The sequence below is a fragment of the Podarcis pityusensis genome, assembly GCF_964106645.2.
Source record: "Podarcis pityusensis genome assembly, chromosome: 9".
Taxonomy (NCBI): Eukaryota; Metazoa; Chordata; class Lepidosauria; order Squamata; family Lacertidae; genus Podarcis; species Podarcis pityusensis.
Genome location: NC_138034.1, coordinates 2645502 through 2668404, shown reverse-complemented (window position 1 = coordinate 2668404; position 22903 = coordinate 2645502). Strand labels below are relative to the sequence as shown.

Genomic DNA, 22903 nt, shown 5'->3' with positions numbered 1-22903 from the left:
TCAAGCTATATTTTCAGTTCTTGCAGTCATTTAAAAACAGAAAGCAAAATGCCACTTTCCATGGTCTGTTCCCACCAGCAGAAGCTCTTGCACTTTCAGCAGCGTCCTCCTAGGCCCCTCCAGTTCTTCAAAAACGCACATGGGTAATTCCAGTCATTTGTAAACTTTTGGGAATCGCTTCCTTCTCCAGGCTTTCCCTCTCTTTCCAGCTGTGTATGAGCCTCTCCATCTTGTCCCGAAATAACCCTGTCATTCCTGCCCTGGCCTACCCATGTACACAACGCTGCTAGCGCCTGTCAATCCCACTACAGCGTAGGCCCTCTTGCTCCAGGCGTCTGCTCCTCCCCCCTTGAGATTTCTGCCAGTGCCTCTCTCAACTGCTTTCTGTAATTTTGGGCCTCCCCTCAGACTTCTCTGCTATTTTTGCTTTTGGAAACTGCAGCTCTGCCGGTCTTCCTCAGCCCTGAACAGGGATGTCCTGCCAGTACTCTCATCTCGACGAGTTTGAGTAAAAGAAATTCAACTATTTTGTCCTTTTTCTCTGTCTGCTGCATTATTAAGCACCCTTCCAGCAGCCTCCTTGCTTCTGCTCTCTCTCAGCTGGTGTGGCTTTTGGTGTCAAGAGGCCCAGCAAACTTAGGCAGAAATGCCACCCTGAGTTTCCAAGGGTTGTTTGCTATTTTAAATTGTAACTAAACTATACCCAGAATAGTTTGGATTCAAAGGGTTGCCTAGGGAATTCCTGAGAGATTAAAGTCCTGTGGGTGCTTATTTCCCTGAAGCTCACTGTGTCCTCCTTCCCTGGCCTACCCAACAAGAGACGCAGCTGAGGAACACCCTGGTTTCTGGCCCCAGCAAATTTCCCAGAAGACTGGTTTCAGTGCTACAGGCCCAGCCAGGTTTTGGATTACACGTGGATCTAGTTCACGCAACCAGCAGATGAGGTAGTAAACCACTTTCTGGACTTGCACAGCTTCAGACTGACTACAAGTAAGGGATAAAATGACTAGATACTCCTCTGTAGGTTTGCTGGGAGGAAATACAGTGGTACCTCGGGTTAAGAACTTAATTTGTTCTGGAGGTCTGTTCTTAACCTGAAACTGTTCTTAACCTGGAGCACCACGTTAGCTAATGGGGCCTCCTGCTGCTGCGCCGCTGCTGCACAATTTCTGTTCTCATTCTGAAGCAAAGTTCTTAACCTGAAGCACTCTTTCTTCTGGGTTAGTGGAGTCTGTAACCTGAAGCGTCTGTAACCTGAAACATCTGTAACCCAAGGTACCACTGTACCTACATATAGAAAACTAGATGTCAGAGAGAAAGGTGTCTAGCCTTCTTCCTGACATGCTAGTTTTCTGTGTGTGTGGATTTCTGTGTGCAAGTTGAAGCATTCAGTCATGTGATCCCATGCCCCTATGATCTGAGAAGTAGAAGGGAGAGAATTAGATAACTGTGATCTGTACAATCAAGAAAAGGTCATGGCTTGCCACTAGAGATTTCTTCATCATCTTAGTATGTGTGTGAAATGATGACCAAGTCAGATACACCACAAGAGATAAGCGTATAGCTTATGGCGTGACTTAAGGGTATTCCTTTCTGGCTTTGTCCCTAGTTGTCCCTGTTTCCATGACAACACTGATCAGGAAAAACGGAGCTTGTGGCAAAGATGCTGAATTGGAGCAGCTTCTGAGTTGGAGTGAACAAGGAGGCCTGAAGGACTGAGAAAATGAGACAATAACGTCACGTCTCCCTCGTAAGCACCCCTCTCTGGCCGCATTTAGGAAGTGCTGCAACAACATAATCTCTCTTTTGCTCTGTGGTTTCCTTTCGGCTTCCTGAGAGCCCATATGTGGAGAAATGTATACAACCCTAAGTACTCAAAACTATGAAGATAAAATTATGCAATTGTCAACACAACCAGTTCTGCAAAATATGTGAGTGTTGTTTTTTTAAAGGATCTGGAATATTGGTTGCAGTTCTCTCAACATCAATACTGAGGCAGGAAGCTATTGTAAATGCTTTAAAAAATGCTAAATTGGACAATTGACACTACCTCAGGTTTTGTGGATCTTTGAAGTGGATCACTGTGGCGCAATCCAGAACAAAAAATTTTTTGTCCTCCCACTGCATGCCTTAGAAGCAAAGTCAGAGCTGTTCTCAGGAATGTGATTTGGAAAGCTGTTGAATGGGAGGGGAATCATTTTTTTTTACTTTTGAAATTGAGTTTCTGAATGTTTCTGGAGTGTTCAGAAGCAATCAGTCTGCATAGTCTACAATAATTCTATAGTTTATCTAGAACATTATTGAATGCTTTCTCTCAACCAGGTCCAGCTATTAGGGAGATGAAGGAGGCTTCCTCAGGCAGCAGCTTCTGGTCCAGTTAAAGCCCATAATTTGGTTATTGAATGTATTATGATGCCTTTATAGCTGGACTGGGGATTTTATTCTGAGCTGCATAGGCCGAAATGCCTTAGCCTGCCTCTGCTAGAGATAAGCTCAAACAAAATATTCCTGCATTGAAGAAGGCTGGACTAGATGATCCCTGGGGTTCCTTCCAACTCTACAGTTCTAGGGTTCCGTGCCAGAAAGGAGAATACGATATATGAATGATGTAGACTGCAGAATCAAAGCAGCTGCAAATTGGCCGGTTTCATCTCCCCTTAGTTTTAAAAATCGTTGATTAATCATCCTTTATCTCTTTTATGGTGGCCCCAATGCCAAAGGAATGACAAAATTCGGACTACCAAAATTGCACAAAACGGGGAGCAACCTTTTGAGTTTTCCAGGGGCAAAAAAAAAGCCCAAAATGAGAACTCCTAACTATTTCTTGAGCGTTTTCGCATTCCCTGAGAAAGACAAGCGGGCTGCGGGGGAGAAATCCTGGAATGCTCCCTCCTGGCCGACATTGCTGGGCTTTGGGGCGTCTCTGAAACAGAGAAAGGAAAGTCCCCCGCCCGAGGCGCGCACACCGAGATGCAGGGGCGTCAGCAGCGCCCCGACGTCGCTCCAGCGGGACCGGACCGGGGCGGGGCCGAAGCTTGAAATAGACCCGCGCCCGGCCGGCCCCGAAGGAGAGCGAGCAGCCAGCGAGGCGGGCGGGCGGGCGGGTTCGCGCAGCAGCAGCAGCAGCAGCAGGAAGCGACGTGCAGCGGAGGCGGCGCCGCAGCAGCAGCAGCAGCAGCATCAGGAGCGGCGGCGGGCGAGGCGCGTGGCGGTTGCGCATCCCGGGAGCAGCGGCGCTGCGCCGGCACTTTCTTCTCGGGCGGGCGCGGAGCGGAGGCGCGTGGCGGGCATGGAGAGCAAGCAGGTGAGGGCGATGCCTCGGCGCATCTCTCGGGGCTGCGGAGACGGGCGGGAGGCGAGCGGGGGAAAGGGCCGCCGGGCCCTCGAATGGGAGCTGGGGCTTGGCCGGCTTGGGGATGGAGCGGCCTGGGAAGACGCGCCCAAGACCCGCTCCGTTATCTCCCGGTGCTGAGTGCTCGGCGGCCGTGCTTTGCCGCTTTCCCGCCTGGCGCGGGCCGGGTGAGGACGGGCTTCCAGGCGCGCGCCCGGCGGCACAACTGGCTGCTTCCCTTTAGCGCTCAGTAAAGATACCTGGCGGAGATGGGCTTTCGACAGAGCATTTGGGCTGCGGGCGGTGGCTCTCCCTGATCCCGGAGGGTGCTCTTAGAGAGCGTCTCTGCCAAGGTCATTTAGAGGATGGCAAAGACATGCCCCTCTTGGATGCAACAAGTGGTGCCCCTTGGAATACTGCTCATTGCCCGAGGGGAGCTTGAACGCCCTTAGTAAAATGTGGAGGCGGAAGAGCAGAGCATGGGGAAGGGAGAGAGCATGCATGTGCCAGGGAGCGCGCCTGCAGTTGGTGTGGGTTCCACCGTGAGGCTGCCAGGCCTCCCCACCCCCACCCTGAAGTGCAGGGCTGCCTTCTGGACAGACATTGCAGAGGGCAAATACTGTTAGATAGTAGCAACACAGTTATGCTGGATGGACAGCAGAGGAGACGTTTTAAGACAAATGTTTCTCATGGAATTGCCAAGGCCTCTGCTGTCCTATGACTTTGCAGTAAGATAAGGAAGCAGCAGAAACCCCACAGTGAAGTAATCCAGATTGTTGCATTTAAGGGCTGCCACAGGACACTCTTGAGATGTCAGCCAATTCAGAGGAGTCTACAGGAAAGCAGAGTTGTAGAAGGAGAAAAGTGAGGCTGCCTGAGGGAGCCTGGCCTGTGGGGAGGAGTGGGGGTGCACGTGCACACACTCAACGTACATGTACATGCATGCTATACACGGTTGAACAGAGGACTGGAAGTAGAAGCCTCAGCCCCTTACAATTACTTTGTCTTGTGGCTGGTCTAGGCTGATGTAGTCCTGTGATTCAGTGTGGGCTGGTAGACAGGAAGTCCTTGATTCAAATCAAGCCATGAGACCAGGGAGCTGGCCTTGGGCAAGCTGGGGCTTCCCATCTGCAAGAGAGATGTGGTAATGACACAGCTTACATTTCTAATGGTGATGGTTACAGAGATGGGAAGGGCTTTCAACACTGGAAAAAGTGCCATATCAGTTGCAATAATCATTTGACTGTTTGCTGGGAGATCTTAACCCTTCACAGCCAGCTTTGGGGTATTTACGTACTGTACATGTTTTTGTGTCTCATGTTTCCCTTTGCATTAAAAGAGAGAGGCTACCTAGCCATAAAGGCAGGATATCTGTGTGCCAGGATCCCATCCCTACCAAAATTTGTGGAAAACAGGGTGGGGAGATTTAAAGCACAGAAGCTGTAGACAGGTGGGGCCAGGGTGGTTTTTTGGTTGTTGTTTTTTTGGTGGAGATGCTGGGGGGATGAAGTGGGGCAAGGGCGTTGAATCGCTTCGCCACCTTCACTATTTTCTCCAGAGCAAACCTCTCTCCAAAATGGGGGTGCCTGACCCATGACAGATTCAGGAAATCTGTTTTGGGAGCACATGAAGTGATGAGGTGCGCTTGAGGTTTGTTACAATTTGGGATGCAGGTACATTTGGGTGGGATCTACAGGTTTCAGGGGCTCCCACTGGACTGGGCCCACACATTCTGCTGTGCTGTGTCTCACCTAGCAGCACAAAAGTCATGCAGTACCTGCAAGTAGATGGGCACACTTTAAAGGCCTGTGCCCACATATATATACAGATGTGCAGACATGCATCACCGCTGCCCCTCCACAGCATCCAATCTTTCGTCTCAGATTTCAGCCCCAGAAAGCCTGGGAGAATTCTCCAGTGCTCTCGTCATGTGGTCTGGATCAGAATCCGCGCCTTAATAAAAAACGGTCACAAATATCAAATCACACATCAAATTAAAACAGCCCTCCGAGGGATTGTGCAAGTTGTAGAAGCTTGACAGTAACAGAGAGGGACAGGGAGGTCATCTTTTTATATCTTTTCCAGTAACTACCCCCCCCCCAACTGCCTGGGGCCTTACCTGTGGCAATTCCAGTGCATGTGCTGGAGGAAGGGCTAAATTGTCTGATCTGTGGGAGATTAATGTTTTAATTTTCTTCCAATCCTGGATAAGGTAAGGAAGAAAGGTTAACAAATCCTGTGTTGGGCTCCATTAGCCTGCTTTTATTTGTCCTTCAGCACAAGCATATTCAGGAAATCCTCAAGGAAGAACTTGTGTGTTGTGTGTCTGATTTGATTTTTACCCTTTAAGTGCTTGAATGTTTTCTCCCAGACACAAGCTTCACCAGCTGTTGCCTAGGGAGGGAGTCAGCCATTTTGAGGAGTTAACATTTGCAGACAGCCATCAATTCAACAATTTCCCACAAGTGTCTTTTTATTATTCTTCCTTAAAAAATAATTGTGGTGACTTAGCAGTGTGTAATGAAGAGCTGAATGAGAAATATAAATGCTCTTGGATTAGAATTTTTCTGTTGGGGTAATGGTTCTCTGTATTCCCTGCACTTTTTTTGTAGTGTCTACAAGTTGCATTATTTCCCAAGCAGAATGGATAACTTGGAAAGCATTTCTCATTTTTACTCATTGATTTCTAAGAAACCTTGGATTGAGATTGCTGCTTGTTCACATGGGAAGCCAATTGGGAAAATGTGAATTAACTGTTTTCTCTCCTTCCCTTCTATTGCAGAAGATAACGTGCCCGCTTGTCACTGCTGTGTTTGTTGCTGTCATTGGATCTCTCCAGTTTGGGTACAACACAGGAGTCATCAATGCTCCTGCAACGGTAAGACTATGTGCTGTGGGCTTTTAGGGGCTCCATCACTGTCCTTGCCTTTAGTGGCGACCAGGAAGTTGAGGAAGCCATGAAGGGTACAAGAAGCAGAGGGGAAATAAATCAAATCATGGGGCACAGAAATGTAGTAGTCATGGAGACAGGGGAGATGAAACTCAAGAACAATTGACACCTGATGTATCCTTAACTATTGTGCGTATGAGGAAGAAATAAAAATAGGATACAGTCTCTCCGGGAAGGAAGAGTGGTCCGAATCCTCATGCCTAAATTCCACCAGCCACACAGGGATTCCTGGCTTGATATCTGGTAGTCCAGACAAAGAATGTAAAGCATGGGTGTCACAGTGATGGTAGCGCTAAACCTGCAACCAAACCCCATATTTCGAGGTATTTCCGGTTCAAACTCCTCTTTAGCTGTTAACACCTTTCCAGAAAAAGGACTTGTTGTGTGATAAATGTAATGGCCCTTCTTCTTGGTTGCATGGGATGCAAAGGTTTCCCCCAGTTCTGTTAGGGGGATATCAATTTTCCTAGCAACCTATTATTGCTGACCATTGCCTGAAAGTGGTCGTGCCCATGGAATCAGCACGGCTCATCCTGTAAGGAGGGAAAGAACTATGAAGAAAATCTAGGAAAAACTACAGATTACAACTCATTGCCTGTTTTCTGACCTGGCCTTGAGGAAGGGGGAAATTCACAACTTACAAGGGGCGTCATAATATAAAAGCTGGGTAAGCTCAGTTGGTAGAGCACGAGACTCTTAATCTCAGGGTTGTGGGTTCGAGGCCCATGTTGGGCAAAAGATTCCTGCATTTCAGGGGGCTGAACTAGATGACCCTCATGGTCCCTCCCAAATCTATATTGCACACATGTGCACGCGCGCACACACACGTTAGGTGTTTCTGCCCTGCCCTTCAAACAGATTCCCAGGACAGCTTCCAAGAAAATTGGCAAAACTAGCAAAAATACACAGAGACAATATACTAAACGCAGCAAAATCTGCAATATCCCTGCTCTAGGATGGCCAAAACATAAAAACGGCCATACCAGGATTGTTGGTGCTATAAAGAGAGTTTTGTTGCAGTCGGATGACTGAGGTGGGGACAGTGGGAGAAGAGCAGATTTGATGCTTAGAATTGGGGTAAGATTAAATGATTAACCTCCCAGGGACACACATCTTTGGGGATTTTTATTTACAGTATTCCACTCATATCCCACCTTTCCTTCCAAGGCGCTCAAGGGGCAGAAATGGCTCTCCCTCTCATTTAACCCTCACAGCAACCCTGTGAGGTAGGCTAGAGGCAGTGGCTGGCATCCAAGGTCACTCAGTGAGCGTCATGGCCTAGTGGCGATTTGAATCTGGGTCTCCCAGGTCCAAGTCCCGACACCCTCAGCATGACACTGGTTGGAGGGGGAAGGAAGGTAGCTGTAATAAATGGAGGACCGCCAGCTGCTGAGTCACAGTGAGGGCACATCTGCTTGAAGGAAGAAAGGGAGGGAGGGAGGGAGGGCCTGGCGCACAGTGCAGAGCTGAGAGATGCTCCGGTTTCCCATAAGAGTCTCTTCTACTTCAGCCCCCACCTCTGGCTCCAATCCTGTAACTATCACCCCCTTCCCCTTACCCATCTTTTCTCGATCTTCATATTTTCAATCTTCATGCAGTAGTAGAGCAAGTAAGACACCTCAGAATTGCACCATTAGATTAAGAGGGAGAACCGGGGAAGTGTGTGGGTTTGGGTTTTTACAGAATGAATGACTCACTTGCACCATGCGCACCCGAGATCTGAAAATGCAGAAACCACAGGCGTCTGTTCTTGCGCTCATGCTTAAGGTCCTGCTGCCATCTGGTGGCAGTGCAGAAGATGGCTGCCTCCTGTCCACTGACCCTGCTGCTCTCTTTCCTCATGTTGACCGGAACCATTTGCACCTGAACGCTTTTTCAAATATGTGAAAGGGTGGGTGGGTGGGTGGGTTTCTTGTGGCTTTAGTAGTTGTGAGTGCAGAAGATGGAATTTCAGCAGACACAGCTATTACCTCCTTTCAGGTCTGACTGTATCAGCCAAAAGCCTCTTCTCTTTACAGGAGCTGTGCATGTATCAGAATGTAGATTTGTATGACTATTAATTAAATGCCTGTTTAATTCAGTGGATTGAAAGATAAGGTCCAATATTATGTGATAAAATATACCTGTTTAAAGCTATAAGCCAATGCACTCTTAACTTTGAGAAGCATTTGAGAACTGCTTGCTTGAGATTTGCCATGCCTCAAAAGGAGGCAGTGTCTTCACTCCCAATTTCTTAACTTTTCTAGAATAGTTTTCACCCTTTCTACCTCCAGGGGACATTTTACATGTTGAATTACCTGCAACAGATAAATATTATTATTTTTTTAAAAAAAGAATTACCTGCAACAGATTTCCTGTACATTGCAGACATTAGAATGCACACTCCGTATTGGCCTGACCTATGGCAAGGAGCATGGGGCTTTCAGGAAAGCTTGTCTGCCATTGTGTATGTTCTTGCGGAGTAATTCCTGATTTAAACTTCCAGTAAAGCAAAGGTTCCTTCCTTCCTTACTGTTGGAAAACTACTGCCCTGGAACCGTAAAAGTATTTCTCCTGTCTTGAACCAGATTCACTTAAACATTTTTAGAAAAGTATTTAACTTTTATACCACTCTATATATCAAGAAGCTTTTCTTTTGATTTCTGTTCTCACCTCATTCCTTTAGTACAATTCCAAAGTTTTCTTAACACAATATCCCTGGTATGTGGTTGTAACTCAATACCTATGGAGTGTTTTTTTCTTCTCTCACAGGTTATCAAAGAATTTTTTAATGAATCATGGGTAGAGCGGTCAGGCGCCCCGATGTCCGAACCACTGCTAACCACACTATGGGCACTCTCTGTGTCAATTTTCTCAGTAGGAGGGATGCTTGGCTCTTTCTCTGTTGGACTTTTCGTCAACCGATTTGGCAGGTACGTTGGGGGAATATTCTGGACTACAGAGCAGTTTCCGCCTCCATTTTGAAGAACAAGAAGGGATAAGAGGAAATTAGCTCCATTACAGAATGGACAGAGAATTCAATTCCATAATGATCATTGTGTCACACTTTGGGGGAATGTCTAGTATGGAAGTACTAAGAAGGCAACTTGCCCTACCAGAAAGCATATTTTGGGCAGCATATTTTGGGTGCCATTAAGGACAACAAATTGCACAGGCAGAGGGGAACAATGGAGCCCAATCCACCAGGAAGAGCTTCGGCACAGGCCCCCTCGAAACGAGTCTGCTTTGTTCTCCAGTGTGGTTTCTTTGCACATGAGAATGTCCCAGTGATGGATTATGACCCATATTAATTAGGGGTGCATGGTGCCACTTGGATTTTCTGTTTGAATAAGTAACACCACTTTGGGCATATTTATATGGAAAAGCGGTATATAAATTGAAATAATGATACGATTTTTCCCCTCCTGTGCAGGCGAAACTCTATGTTGCTGGTGAATATTTTGCCCATTTCAGGAGGCATTTTGATGGGCTTCTCCCGAATGGCAAACGCTTTGGAAATGTTTATTGCTGGCCGGCTTGTTGTTGGTATCTACTGCGGCCTCTGCACTGGCTTTGTGCCCATGTATATCAGTGAGGTCTCCCCCACTGCCTTGCGAGGAGCTTTTGGCACACTGAATCAGCTGGGTATTGTCGTGGGTATCCTGGTGGCACAGGTAAGAATGATTACAAAGCCATGCAGCTAAGTGGTTCATTGGTATTGCTGGAAGGGAGTTAATGACCAGGTCCCAACTCTGTGCACCTGGGAGTAATCCCTGTTGAGGACCATGGACTTAATTCTAAATTAAACATGCATAAGATGGGTTCAGTTGGCTACTTGGAAAATAGTTTATGGCTAGTTGATAAGGCTGCTGGCAGGGACTGTCTTGTTTTGTTATTGACCTCATGTAAGTTACTCTGGGGGGACTCAGGTGGTGCTGTGGTCTAAACCACAGAGCCTAGGGCTTGCCGATCGGAAGGTCTGTGGTTTGAACCCCCTTGACGGGGTGAGTTCCCATTGCTCAGTCCCTGCTGCTGCCCACCTAGTAGTTCGAAAGCACATAAAAGTGCAAGTAGATAAATAGGCGGGAAGGTAAACAGTGTTTTTGTGCGCTGCTCTGGTTTTGCCCTGTGGTCATGCTGGCCACATGACCCAGAAAAACTGTCTGCAGACAAATGTCCGCTCCCTCGGCCAGTAAAGCGAGGTGAGTGTCACAACCCCAGAGCCGTTCACGACTGGACTTAACTGTCAGGGGTCCTTTACTTTTTAAAAGTTACTCTGGGAGCTTTTTTCAGATTAAAGCTGAATGTGCTTAAAGTAAATGAATGAGAATTCATTCAGGAAAGGAGATGCTACATTACAAAGAATCATTCCTTCCTATCATTGAACCTGGGTGGAGTTCTGTAGAGGTGGGCTAGGGATCATCAACAAACTACCATTCCTCGTGGGAAGAATCCATGCTTCTTTATGGGAAGCCATAGATTGTTATAAACGTCTAGTTATGCTGCACGTAACTTTCAGTTTCTGGGAATATAGCTCATAAGCGTTTTGTCTTGTCTTTCTCTCCACCAACGTCTACAATCAGGTCTTTGGCCTAGATGTCATCCTGGGAACTAAAACTCTCTGGCCATTGCTGGTCGGACTCACCGTTGTCCCAGCCGTCTTGCAGTGTGTAGCACTGCCCTTCTGTCCTGAGAGCCCACGATTCCTGCTGATCAACAGGATGGAGGAAGAGAAAGCGCATGCAGGTAACCACCGAGTAATGAAGTGATCCAATCCCTTGGCTTGCAGCAGCGTAGCCTCTTCATTATCCTTATGGGTAGCTCATAGGACAGTCTACTCCCTTCCAGAAGCTAGAAGGGGAATTGCAACTACCACACACTACCATCACCTTTCTTGTGTACGTCCCATGATGTTCTGTCCGCACTATTGGCCATGCATAGCTATGAAGTATAGAAGAAGGTACTGCCCACTTGAGCAGCCATTTTTTAAAAATGGCATTTTATTGATTAAATGCTGGTTACTGAGGCAGCATGATTTTAAAACTGATTTTCAAAATGAGCACTGATGCTTTTTCATCTGAGCGCTACTGCATAAATAATTGTAATTTTTAAAAGAATTAGCCAAAAAGATTAGTAAAACATTAAAATGGGAGCCACTGGAAAGATAATAGGTTCACCTGCCAAACTGTCACTACCCACATCAAAACCACACCTCTAGAAGGTAGCATCGAGAACCGCCAACACCTGCCGTGATTGCTGTATTGTTAGATTCTTTTCTCTAATTATCATATTTTCTGAGAAAAATCTGATTGAGAAAACAGTACAACGAAAACATAGAAGCATGGAAATCCTGGCTGGCCCTTTCAATTCCTCTTTGTCTTGTCTTCTCCAAAACTTGAACTGGACTCAGTCAAGTTGTTTTGTGGGTTGTGTGAATGGTTTCTGTTTCACAGAGGGACATAAGAAACCCAGAATATTCCTGGGTCTTGCCATAAGGTTTGCTTCTGTGCCAGTACCTGCCTGCAATGGGAAAATGCAGAAACATGAGTAGAAAGGGGAAAGTCTGAGTGTTACCCATAGGATTTTTTTGGGAATTCCTTCCTGGATCTGTGAGGGTATCAACTTGCCTCAACTATGAATGGAAGCATCTCCAGGTGTGGGAGATCTCCGCCTAATTACAGTCATTGACATATTATAGCAGGCATGGCCAAACTTTGCTCTCCAGCTGCTTTGGGACTCCCATCATCCCTAGCTAACATGACCGGTGGTCAGGGATGATGGGAATTGTAGTCCCAAATCAACTGGAGGGCCAAGTTTGGCCATGCCTGTGTTATATCTCTCTCTCAATGTACATGAGAGAACAATGCCATAAGCAAGAGAAACTGTCCCCTACTGAGAATTTGAATTTAGCCAATGGGGAAATCAGCAAGGAAAAGTGGAGAGAGAATCAAGAGGCAGCAAGAGATCTGTATTTGTGAGCAAATACAGTTAAAAATACTTTGATTTTGTTAAAGTTGGTGATGAGGATTAATGGGTTAGACCAAAGGCCAGTTGACCTCATGAGTTGAGCAGAAGAATAGACTAGGCAGCTGGCTTCATCGTCACGAAGAAGTGAACTCTCAGGGTAGGAGGACATTATCACTGTCGCGCTGTGCATAATTCTAATGTTTGATTCCTCCTGCCAGTTCTCCAGAAGCTCCGTGGCACCCAAGATGTGTCGAGTGATATTCAGGAGATGAAAGAAGAGAGCGCCAAGATGTCTCAAGAGAAGAAAGTGACAATTTCTGAGCTCTTCCGTTCCCCCAGCTACCGCCAGGCCATCATCATTGCCATTGTGCTTCAGCTCTCCCAGCAGCTGTCCGGCATCAATGCAGTATGTTGCTTTCTTCTGAGCGCATTCCCTGAGCACTTTTCTCTTGCAGCCAAATACTTTTGCCATGCAGAAGGAGGCGGCCATGTTCTAAATTGCTGGCTGTGTGGATGGGCCAGTTCCTGTTGGAGCTCATCTTTGAAGCAGAGAATAGTGATTATGGGCTTGTAGGAGAACCTTAGTCACAGTAACTGAGGCCCCAGTCCCTGGATATAAAAGTAGGAACAGCTGCAATCCACATGAAAGGACTGTTATGAGGCTTAAAGATAGCAGGGGATTTTGTTACCTGCCCTCAATCTTAGCAACAGTTAAGCAATGCAGTGGTCAATCCTGCGCACACTTACGTGGTCAGAATTCCCATTATACTCTGTGAGATTTGCTTCTGAGTCAATAGGCACCAGGCAAAAGCGTTCCTTTATAACCAGGCCTTTGGTTGACATCCTATGCCCTTTTAAAATGTGGCTGTTTCTTTGGGGAGGGGTGTTATTGGGTTGTTGTTATATTTTGATTATATAGTGGTTTTTATGTTGACCTTTTCTGTGAACCACCCTGAGACCTCTGGGTATAGGGTGGCATATAAAATGAATAAATAATAATGAATAATAATAAGATAGACATTGAATTTCCCTGCTTAGCATTAAGAACAAGGTGAGCTCCAGACACCAGCAGTGACAAATATTTATCTGCCTGTAGGTCTTTTACTATTCTACTGAGGTTTTTGAAGATGCTGGAGTGAAACAGGCGGTGTACGCTACCATTGGTGCCGGTGTGGTCAACACCATCTTTACAGTTGTATCGGTAAGTAGTCTTTGGCAACATGGCATTCATGTACTTTATAGCTGAGTCAAAGTCTCCCCTCTCCTTCCCTTTATATTTATCTTTATATCTAGAACAATAGGGAGGGAGGTAAATATATGGCTAGAATTCAGGGTGGGTACTCAGTCCTGTGACCCTGTGCTTAATTGTTCTCCCCACTGGGCAACATTTTCTTTTCGAAACAGGGAGCGTTGCTTCCTTCTCCTTCCTTCTTTCCCGATTGTGTTGCCCTGAAGCCAGATCTGCCTGTGGGCAGGAGGCAGTTTCCTCGTTTGTCCCTGTCACGAGAGAGGATGGAATGCTGCTGCTGCTACATGGGGAATAACAGGGTCGCCCCTGTTTGCGTTCCTCCCCACCCCCACAAGCACGGAAATGTTTCCCAGCTATAGAACAGCAAACTCGGAGGTGGCGTTTCTTGTCTTAACCAAAGTGACTTCAGATATTATAGCAGTACTACTTGAGCTATGAGTTTTAATTCAGTTCGTCAGTTGGCCTTTGTTCTCATGGGTTATCAGAGTAGAAAATGAAAAGGGTAGTTGTTTTTTATATATTTGAATGGTCTATCTTTATATATATTAAAAATGACTGGTAGTCTTTGCTTATTAAAGTGTTAGGGTACTGTTTCAGGGTTGGGGGATGGAGAAGAGATTTCAGTTAAGTTGGGATGCAAATTCACAGGACACTTCACCAGCCTGATGGTTGTTATGATCATCATTCAGTTACAAAAGGTAGTAGGTCTAGTCGCAGACAACTCTGGGGTTGTGCGCTCATCTCGCTCTGTAGGCCGAGGAAGCCGGCGTTTGTCTGCAGACAGCTTCCAGGTCATGTGGCCAGCATGACTAAGCCACTTCTGGTGAACCAGAGCAGCACACTGAAATGGTGTTTACCTTCCCGCCAGAGCGGTACCTATTTATCTACTTGCACATGACGTGCTTTTGAACTGCTATGTTGGCAGGAGCAGGGACCGAGCAACGGGAGCTCCCCCCATCGCGGGGATTCGAACCGCTGACCTTCTGATTGGCAAGCCCAAGGCTCTGTAGTTTAGACAAACTCTGAAGAGGAGGCGGTGCTTAAGTTTGGAGAGAGCGCTTGCCACCAAAAGCAACATTTTATTTTTCTTCCCGTTTCCCAGCTCTTCCTTGTGGAGCGCGCAGGCCGCAGAACACTCCACTTGATTGGCTTAGGAGGCATGGCCGTCTGCGCCGTCGTCATGACTATTTCCTTGGCCTTGAAGGTAAGCCGTCACCATCCCCGCTTCCTGGTGCGTCCGCAGTGTCTTTGGGGTCAAAACGGATCAGGCATACATGCAAGTGTAATGAAAAGAAAGGAAATGGCTTGCAGGTTGGAATCATTATAATAGTATTGCAGCTGATTTCTCACAGGCCAGGATGTACACTAGTCCACTAGCAAGCAAGACAGCCACAACCAGATCACCCTTATTTTGGAGGTCATGGTTCCCCCCTCCCCTTGTTGTCCTCACAACAACCCAGAGGCTGAGAGGCAGTGACTGGCCCAAGGTCACCCAGTGAGCTTCATGGCTGAGTGGGAGTTCAATCCCAGGTCCTAGTCCAACCCTCTACCCATTGCTGGTTCTCATAGGTGTGCTAGCTGCTTATTTGCTTCAGGCTATTGCTTCTCACAGGCTTGGCTCAAAGGTTTTTTGCAGGGAAAAAATGCAGGTCGCTTGCACCTGGATTCAGATCTAGTCTTGAGTCGGGAAATCTGGCGGCTGGGTTTTTCTTTCTTAGCTTCAGGCCCCTTTCTGCAAAATATAAATGAAAATGAAGCAGATACAGATTCAGACTCTAAAATACTTTGCAAGACACAGGCATGTTTGCACTCTTCTGTCTCAAAATTGCTAACTGCTGTTAATTCTCTTTCTCTTTGTAACAGGGCATTGTATCCTGGATTGGCTACGTCAGCGTTGTTGCCACGTTAGCCTTTGTGGCTCTCTTCGAAATTGGCCCTGGCCCAATCCCCTGGTTCATTGTGTCTGAACTATTCAGCCAGGGGCCTCGTCCCGCAGCTGTGGCTGTAGCTGGCCTTTCCAACTGGACGTCCAATTTTCTAGTGGGCATGCTGTTTCCGATCCTCAAGGTAAGAGAGTTGCTTTGAGCAATGTATCACAAGCTGTGTATTGGGTAGTTAACAGCATAGCCAAATCACAATGTCAGGCTCCTGTCCCAAGGAGTTCTCAGTCTAAAATCGAATAGAATGAGAAAGGTCAGAGGGCAAGCAAGGGCACTGAGAGGTGAAAATGAGCAAACAAGAGTTTGTCACCCTTGAGAATAGTGGTTCGGAGGAGCTTTAGTGAGTGGTTTGCTGGTGTGATAACATTTGGGAAAGTGTTTTCTTTGCAACTTGCAAGGATTAAAATAGGCTTGCATTGGCATGATACACGTCCGTCCGGTTGTGCAGGAGCCCCACGCAGAGCCCGGAATTTGGCCTATGCATACTGCATGAATGGGAATGAGAGGGAGAGTGGAGAAAGAGGTTTCTGGATGCCCTGACCTGTCATCCCTTCTCCTATTGGTTGCTCAGTTAGCAGCCACACACACAGGTCAACTTGGGCCAATGCTTTTCTTGTGAACCCTCAAGTGGCCAAGTCCTCCTGGTCTGAAAAATGCCGCAATGGGAAGGCTTCCTGCCACAGGGCATGTAACAGCCGCAGAACTCAGGGCATGATGTAGGAGAGCTAGTGAGAAGCATGTGCTACACACAGAGGACTCTGATGATGGACCCCATAGCTATGTTTTTCATTTCAGGCCTGTGACCTTACTGAGGTATAACTCTTTCTCTTTTCTCCCTCGCAGAATGTCCTCAAACATTATGTTTTCCTCATCTTTGTTGGTTTCCTCATCTTCTTCTTCATCTTCACCTTCTTTAAAGTCCCTGAGACAAAAGGCCGGACTTTTGAAGAGATCTCCAGTGGCTTTGAAAGGAGAAGAGAGGATGGTATTTTTCCAGCAACCATGGAAAAGGGGCCAATGGTGGAACTGACTAGCATACAGCCCACTAAAGATGTTGCACCAAATATTTAACAATGTTCTGTTCTTGACACTTTCTCGGTTCTGAGGATAATCCTCACAGGGGGGAAGCAGAGATACTTTTTTAATTGCTGCTATTTCTTCATTTCCCCGTCAGCCTTTCCTTGTGTGCCAAGACTCTTGCCACATGCTAAAACAAGTTAAATGCAGGGAAACTTGCCTTGCTTACAGTGCGGGAAGGCAATACGGCTTTATCAATATCCCTACATTGCTCCTTTCCCTGTCACTCATTCATAGAGACCTAAGAAATGGCTCCCTCCCCCGCCTCTATTTAATACTTTCTCCTTGCATCATTACATGGGGCTAACCCTGTATAAGGGGGTTCTGGTCATTTACAGCCTTGAAGTAAATTATTTTCCTGTAAGTGAACTGATGGCTTCTCCTATGGTCCTTCTCTTGCCAGAGTGTTTTCTACAGTGTGGATGTGGGGAATGGCTGCCCAGAATTATTTAAATCATGGGTGTGCATGGGAAAGAGCTATTTATTTCATCAAATGGGAGTTTGCTTCATCTTCGGGAAATAGGGATAAAGAGAAAAGTCCCGCCCCCTTTTGTACTATTCGAGAAAAATTGTTTACTAGAGTTTATTTATTCCTGTGTCATTTTGCTTGTAAATATTTATTTTTATGTAGAATAGAAGGAAGTGTGGACTGGGAATCACTATGACTGTCAAAGCATTTTGGTGGTAGGCAGTGAAATACCAAAGAGGAAAAGGTCACTCTGTAGGTGGTGTACGGTCCTGCGGAGATTGTGCTTATCACTTTTTAAGGGTCTACTGTGCTGTTAGGAAAACTGAGCCGTGGAGAGAACAAGCCTGTAGTTCTATGGACGCTTCTGTGCTTACCAGACTATTTGGTGAATGTGTTGAATACCTGTCGTTAAGTATTACTTGAACATTGTAATGCTAAAGTAAAGAAGGCATTGCAACTTGATGGATTCAGTCATCCCATTTCCAGCTTATAGGCTGGAGGCCATTTCTTGTAGTGATTTTTTAAGACATGAATGAATGTCCTGTGGCTGCTAATGTGTGAACGTATTATTCAGGAAGGGGGACATAAATGTCTTATTTCGAGACCCATCCAGTCTTTATGGACATCAGTATTTGTAGGGTCTCCTAATTTGCATTTGCAATATGAGAATTGAACCTTTCTGTGAGGGCATCCACCTCACACTCTGCACTATTGAGAAGTGAAAAACCATCTCTGGAGGCCTCTCTTTAGGTTCCCCTCCATTCCTCTTCTTTTCGAAGTAGACACAATTCTGTATCACATTTTCAAGCATATTAGGGTCCTGGAATTCACAGTGTCTCTTAAAGGCATTGTGAAGTAGTAGGATGACATTGACCTACTGTGTCTTGTGGCAGTCATGATAGTTTAGTGGTTTGTTCTCTCTCTCTCCCTCTGTCTCTTTTTAAAAAGAGTAACACAACAGATGGTATTTATGAAATTGAAACGAAACTAGTTTTCCAAAATGTATTTTTGTAATTAATTATTTTATTATTAAATGAAGTATGTGGCAATTTATTGACAAGAAATAGCTTTGGGTTGCAGACGATAGAATGTAGGAATAGAGACTAAAGCTACTAAAACTGGATACTAAAAAGTTGTAACCCCATTTATCTGAAGAGCCTGAGATCTCAAATATTTGTTAGCCAGAACCAGGGCTTATTTTACTTGAGATTTCGCTAACTCTCGTCTTGCGGGGAATGTTCTGTTACAGGTACAGATATATGACGTAGTGCAATATGCTAGCATTATGTTTGTTTTAATTCATTCCACTTGAAGAGGAAGCCAGTATGTATTCATGATCTCTTCCCTGTTCATGCTCATTAACCCAGTGGGACAATGTCCATACTCAGTGACTGCATGGGAAGATGTCTACCCCATAATCTTAAACCAGTAGTAAAATAATACTGTCTCCTTCACCTCTCCAGGGGAACCCTGGGAACTATTGCTTTGTGACATCATCCCTAGTATGATGTGGTCTTCCTTGGGGCATTGAACTTTGGGAGGTTTTGAAGGAAGTGAGTGTCTACCGTCTTGTTACATTCTTAGCTTGGAAGAGCCTCACTTCCAGAACAACTGAAAAGAGATTGTCATAAACACTGGAAATTGTTACCATCCGTTTATATTGATTGCGAATTATCTTCATGTTGCTTCTTTTTGCTGCTCAGCCTGTTACATAAAACTCTTGAGGGTAATGAGATGGTGGTTGCAGTAGGATGCCTGCAATCACCCTGAAGCAAGAGAGAGACTGGCAGTCCCCAAACTTTCCCTCATGGCTTGAAATATTTGGCATCCAGTAAAGGCATGAATAGCCTGTTTTGACACAATCTCCTTGGGCTTCCAAGATGGATGGAAGCCTCTTTTTGTGCAGCAGAAGAGGAGAGGCCGCTTCAAGTGTCAAGCATGTGGTCACACTCTTTTAAAAATCCATAATTTCTTTACCCAAATATCTATCCCCTCACATCCACTCCCCATTTTTGAATCCTGCTTTCTTTTTCTTTTTTTGAGTTCACACTTCTTTTTATTTTTTGACCTTCAGTCCCGTCCCCCCCAGCATCTCTTCCAAATGGGGTGGCAAAAGCATTCCTGACCTTGCATTCCACACTTCGTGCAATGCCTTGGGTTGAAATTGTGTAACTCACTTGTTCCTTTTTGTTTTCTGTACTGTGAATATTTCCAGTGGGTTTTATAATTTTTGTTATTGTGAATGTGTTGGATGTTTTTAAAATAAAAGGTTTCGGTGGAAATACTGCATACCTGTGTATAATTTCTAGCTTTGTACCATATTTTTCGCTCTATAACACGCACCAGACCATAACACGCACGTAGTTTTTAGAGGAGGAAAACAAGAAAAAAATATTCTAAACGAAATAGTGGATATATGATTTTTGTGGTTCATGCTGTGGCCACAGACATGTGATCTGACAGTGAGTTTGGAGTAGCCCAATGCAAAAATCCTGAGGATCCATGTGGATCCATGCTTTGTAACCACGGAGGAGGGAAGGAAGGGGAACCATGGATCCTCTGCTCACGACTGCAGCAGATCCCCCCTGCCACCTGCAGGCATTCGCTCCATAACATGCACAGACATTTCCCCTTACTTTCTAGGAGGAAAAAAGTGAGTGAGTAATTTCTCCCCATGAGGCAACAAACAGAATGTTAGTTCTACTAACATTTAACCTTTTCATGCAGATTCAAACCCTGCAGATCATTCCTGGACTTCCCATGCAGCAGCCTGCAAAATCACTTAGACCCTGCAGATCTTCCACTCCACATCAAAGCTCTTCCTTTGCACTGATCATTTCTGCAGACCTTCCTTGCCTCCCTACTGCATTTTCCTTCCTGCTGTCCCTGGCAGCTTATACAGACCTCTACATTTCTACAAGCAGGACAGGAACACCCTCCTTTCCCCGCCTCTGACTGGGTCTCTGCATCATCAAGCCTGCTTGTGCGGCCCTCAGCAGAGCAAAGCCAGTGTTGGTGTCCTGGCTAGCATGATAGAGGCATGTTGCTCACTGGAAAGTCTTGGGCCAGTCACCATGACTCCAACCTGCGCAGGGTTCCTGTGAGGATGTAGACTGCCTTGCTGAATTCCTTGGAGGCAAGGCTGAGATAAATGTTACCTATTCAATGTGTGTTTGTAGTGATAGAAAGCAAGAGCTTAGATATGTTTTGGGACGCCACTTGACAAGAGAGAGGATACCACAAATTTCCCCCCTGTGGTGTATAAAATGAATATAACGAAATTAAACTACCAAACTACCGGTAACAATCTTCTGCATCCAAGTCAGAAACCATATACGTACAGTACATGTAGGAGAGGATCTGGAAAGGGAGTGTATTTCTTACTATGCTGTTTGCCCATCTGACCGCTTGCAGATGCCTAAGCTCCCAACTTAAAAAAGCAAAATCGCAGCCATTTCATGTAGAGTTATTTTTCTCTCTGAGATGAGCAAACTTCTATCAAGTTTTTTCAATTAGTGGCTTGAATATTAATAGGTATGGTCCAGAAGTAATCTGTAGCAGAATGAGGGCAATTCGCTGTTGAAACAAAATACAAATGACATGCTAACAAGGGGCTAAAACTCCCATTGTAAACATAGTAAAAAAACCCGATGACCCATAGGATTACAGTGGTACCTTGGGTTACATACGCTTCAGGTTACATGCACTTCAGGTTACAGACTCCGCTAACCCAGAAATATTACCTTGGGTTAAGAACTTTGCTTTAGGATGAGAACAGAAATTGTGCTCCAGCGGCGCAGTGGTAGCAGGAGGCCCCATTAGCTAAAGTGGTGCTTCAGGTTAAGAACAGTTTCAGGTTAAGAACTGACCTCTGGAACGAATTAAGTACTTAACCTGAGGTACCACTGTAGTTGATTTATTAAAAAATCATTAGGCCAAAACCTTTATGAAGCCAACGAAAATGACACAAAATATTGTGCAAGCTTCCAACGTCTCCAAAGCGCTTCATTCGGTTAGGCCAGAGGTGAGTCCATGGCTCCCTTGACCAACTATCCTTCTTTCTCGAGGCACCCCAGGGTGCCACGGCACACTGTTGAAAACCACTGGGTTGGGCAGTAAGCAAAGCTGGAGGTGAGGAATTTGCTGGTAGGTATAGCCAGATGTGACTGCATCTGGTGAGAATCTCAAGACAGAGAAGAGGAAGCTGACTAACCCAGGATATCATGGCAGAAGTTTCTTTGCACAGGTGCATGCAAACACAGACAAATGGTTCCATATTATTGATAGATTTTTTTTTAATGACGCCACACGTGAACTGAATTTTCTGTTTACTTATCTCTATAGCAGCACCTCCTTAAGAGAGGCGAACAGTGGAGTAACAAACCATATAACATGTGAGTTACAAAACAATATTTTTAATATGGACAACCACTGTGTGCATAGAATCAATATTAGTTACACATTCTTTGTATGTGAAATGTAGAAAAAATAGAAATACAGTCAGAATTGCACAGCCTTATGACACACAAGAATTTACGCATTTCTGTGATGTGAAAGTTGAATTACTACATGATCTCCAGCTGGGTAAACCCAAAGTAGTTAGAACTTTGTCCCACTGAAATAAATGGTTCAGGCATTTTAAATCAAGTACTTCATCTAAAATAGGTTGCATGTTGAACTGTCTGAATGGTACTCTGAACACACGTACATCACAATCTATCTTTACTAAAATAAAAGATGGATAGCTATTTTTCATTTGCTACTTTACATGTGGAACAGCAGATTGTATTTAAGTGAGAGAATGAGACTTAAAGTGCTTTATTATAGGTTTGCTTTTATTCCTAAAAAGATGTCACACACAAACATTGGCAAGAGTGACTTTCTGACATGCTTTTCTTTGGCCTTTATCACATTTGCTTCAAAGTAGCACATTTTTTACCCTCTTGGGGAAGATTTTTTTCATCAGCATATTTTGATTTTGTACAGGTTTTGCTCACTAGTGCAAAATGTAGAAACAAAACAGTAGCCGATTTTTTTGTCAAAACTACACATTTCCTTCTTATTTAAAATTACTTCTTTTTTTTTTTTGCAACAGGCAACAGCTAAAGCAATCATTAATTTAAAGCAAGGCTTGTTATATACTTTTGAAGACCCAGTAGCTACTGAGATATTCCTCTGGGTCATGCAAATGCCATGTTTTCTCTCTCTCCAATTTTCTGTCCCTACCCCTAACACAATGAAGCTAGACAAAGGGTCAACAGCAGGCGCAGATGATAAGCTGTGGCAAAAGTGCAGTTTGTTTTCATTAAGCACATTTCAGTTTGTCTACGGGAGGCTAGAAAAGCAGAGCTTTTTTCTTTAGCTCATTTCTTTTCCAAAGTGCAAGTCGTTCAAATTGTTCAATGCTCATTTCGAAGACTTCCTGGAACTGTTCAGGGGACAGGTGACGCTTGAAGAAGAAAAGAAAGAAAAAGCAGTAAAAAAAATCCTTACTTTTATGCATGTATTGTGCTAGAAATAAAAATGTGAAGTTTTGAATCAAATTCACAACATATTTCGGAAACCATTTGCCCCAAAATCATACATTAAAATGTCAAAGAAAATACTTCTCTATTAAATTTGTATTGCATCTTTCTGCCCGCAGCACTCAAAGCAACCAAGAATCAGAATGAAAATACAGTAAGCCATAAAAAGACAAAGCAAGTAAACAGAAGGACAGGTAGATATCAATCAGGATCAGAAAATAAAATAACAAAACACCAAGTGTGGAGGCTCAAAGCCTGTCCATGGCCTCCATTACCCCATGGTATTTGGAAAAGGAAAATACTTACCAAGTGTTCCTGTTCCACATGACTTATGGAGGATGTTCTAGACCCCTTAGGAGTAGACCCCTTCTCTTAATCCAGAGGCAGGGACAACTTTGGTTGCTCCAGAAGGGGAG

The 22903-nt window shown here is 45.1% G+C and overlaps 2 protein-coding genes across 9 annotated transcripts in view; one reads left to right on the top strand and one right to left on the bottom strand.

Moving 5' to 3' along the window:
* The first annotated feature begins 2788 nt into the window (after positions 1-2788).
* LOC308485645 (solute carrier family 2, facilitated glucose transporter member 3-like) lies at positions 2789-19251 on the top strand. The gene is made up of 10 exons (XM_081021534.1): positions 2789-3304; positions 6114-6209; positions 9033-9193; positions 9694-9934; positions 10844-11006; positions 12446-12633; positions 13324-13428; positions 14579-14680; positions 15340-15543; positions 16260-19251. The coding sequence occupies exons 1-10, from the start codon at positions 2804-2806 to the stop codon at positions 16485-16487; spliced, it is 1989 nt and encodes a 662-aa protein (XP_080877660.1). The 5' UTR covers positions 2789-2803; the 3' UTR covers positions 16488-19251.
* Positions 14738-22903, bottom strand: part of ABLIM2 (actin binding LIM protein family member 2) — a 65429-nt gene continuing 57263 nt past the window's right edge. For 7 of the 8 annotated variants that reach the window (XR_013990660.1, XR_013990661.1, XR_013990662.1 and 4 more), the window contains one exon: positions 21777-22411. Coding sequence is in view for 2 of the 8 variants with exons in the window: in XM_081021553.1 (XP_080877679.1) it covers positions 22298-22411 (114 nt within the window). In the remaining 6 variants the exon portion in view is untranslated. Of the gene's footprint in view, positions 15209-21776; positions 22412-22903 lie in introns of those variants that run through there. The other variant, XM_081021552.1, reaches the window with a different exon arrangement.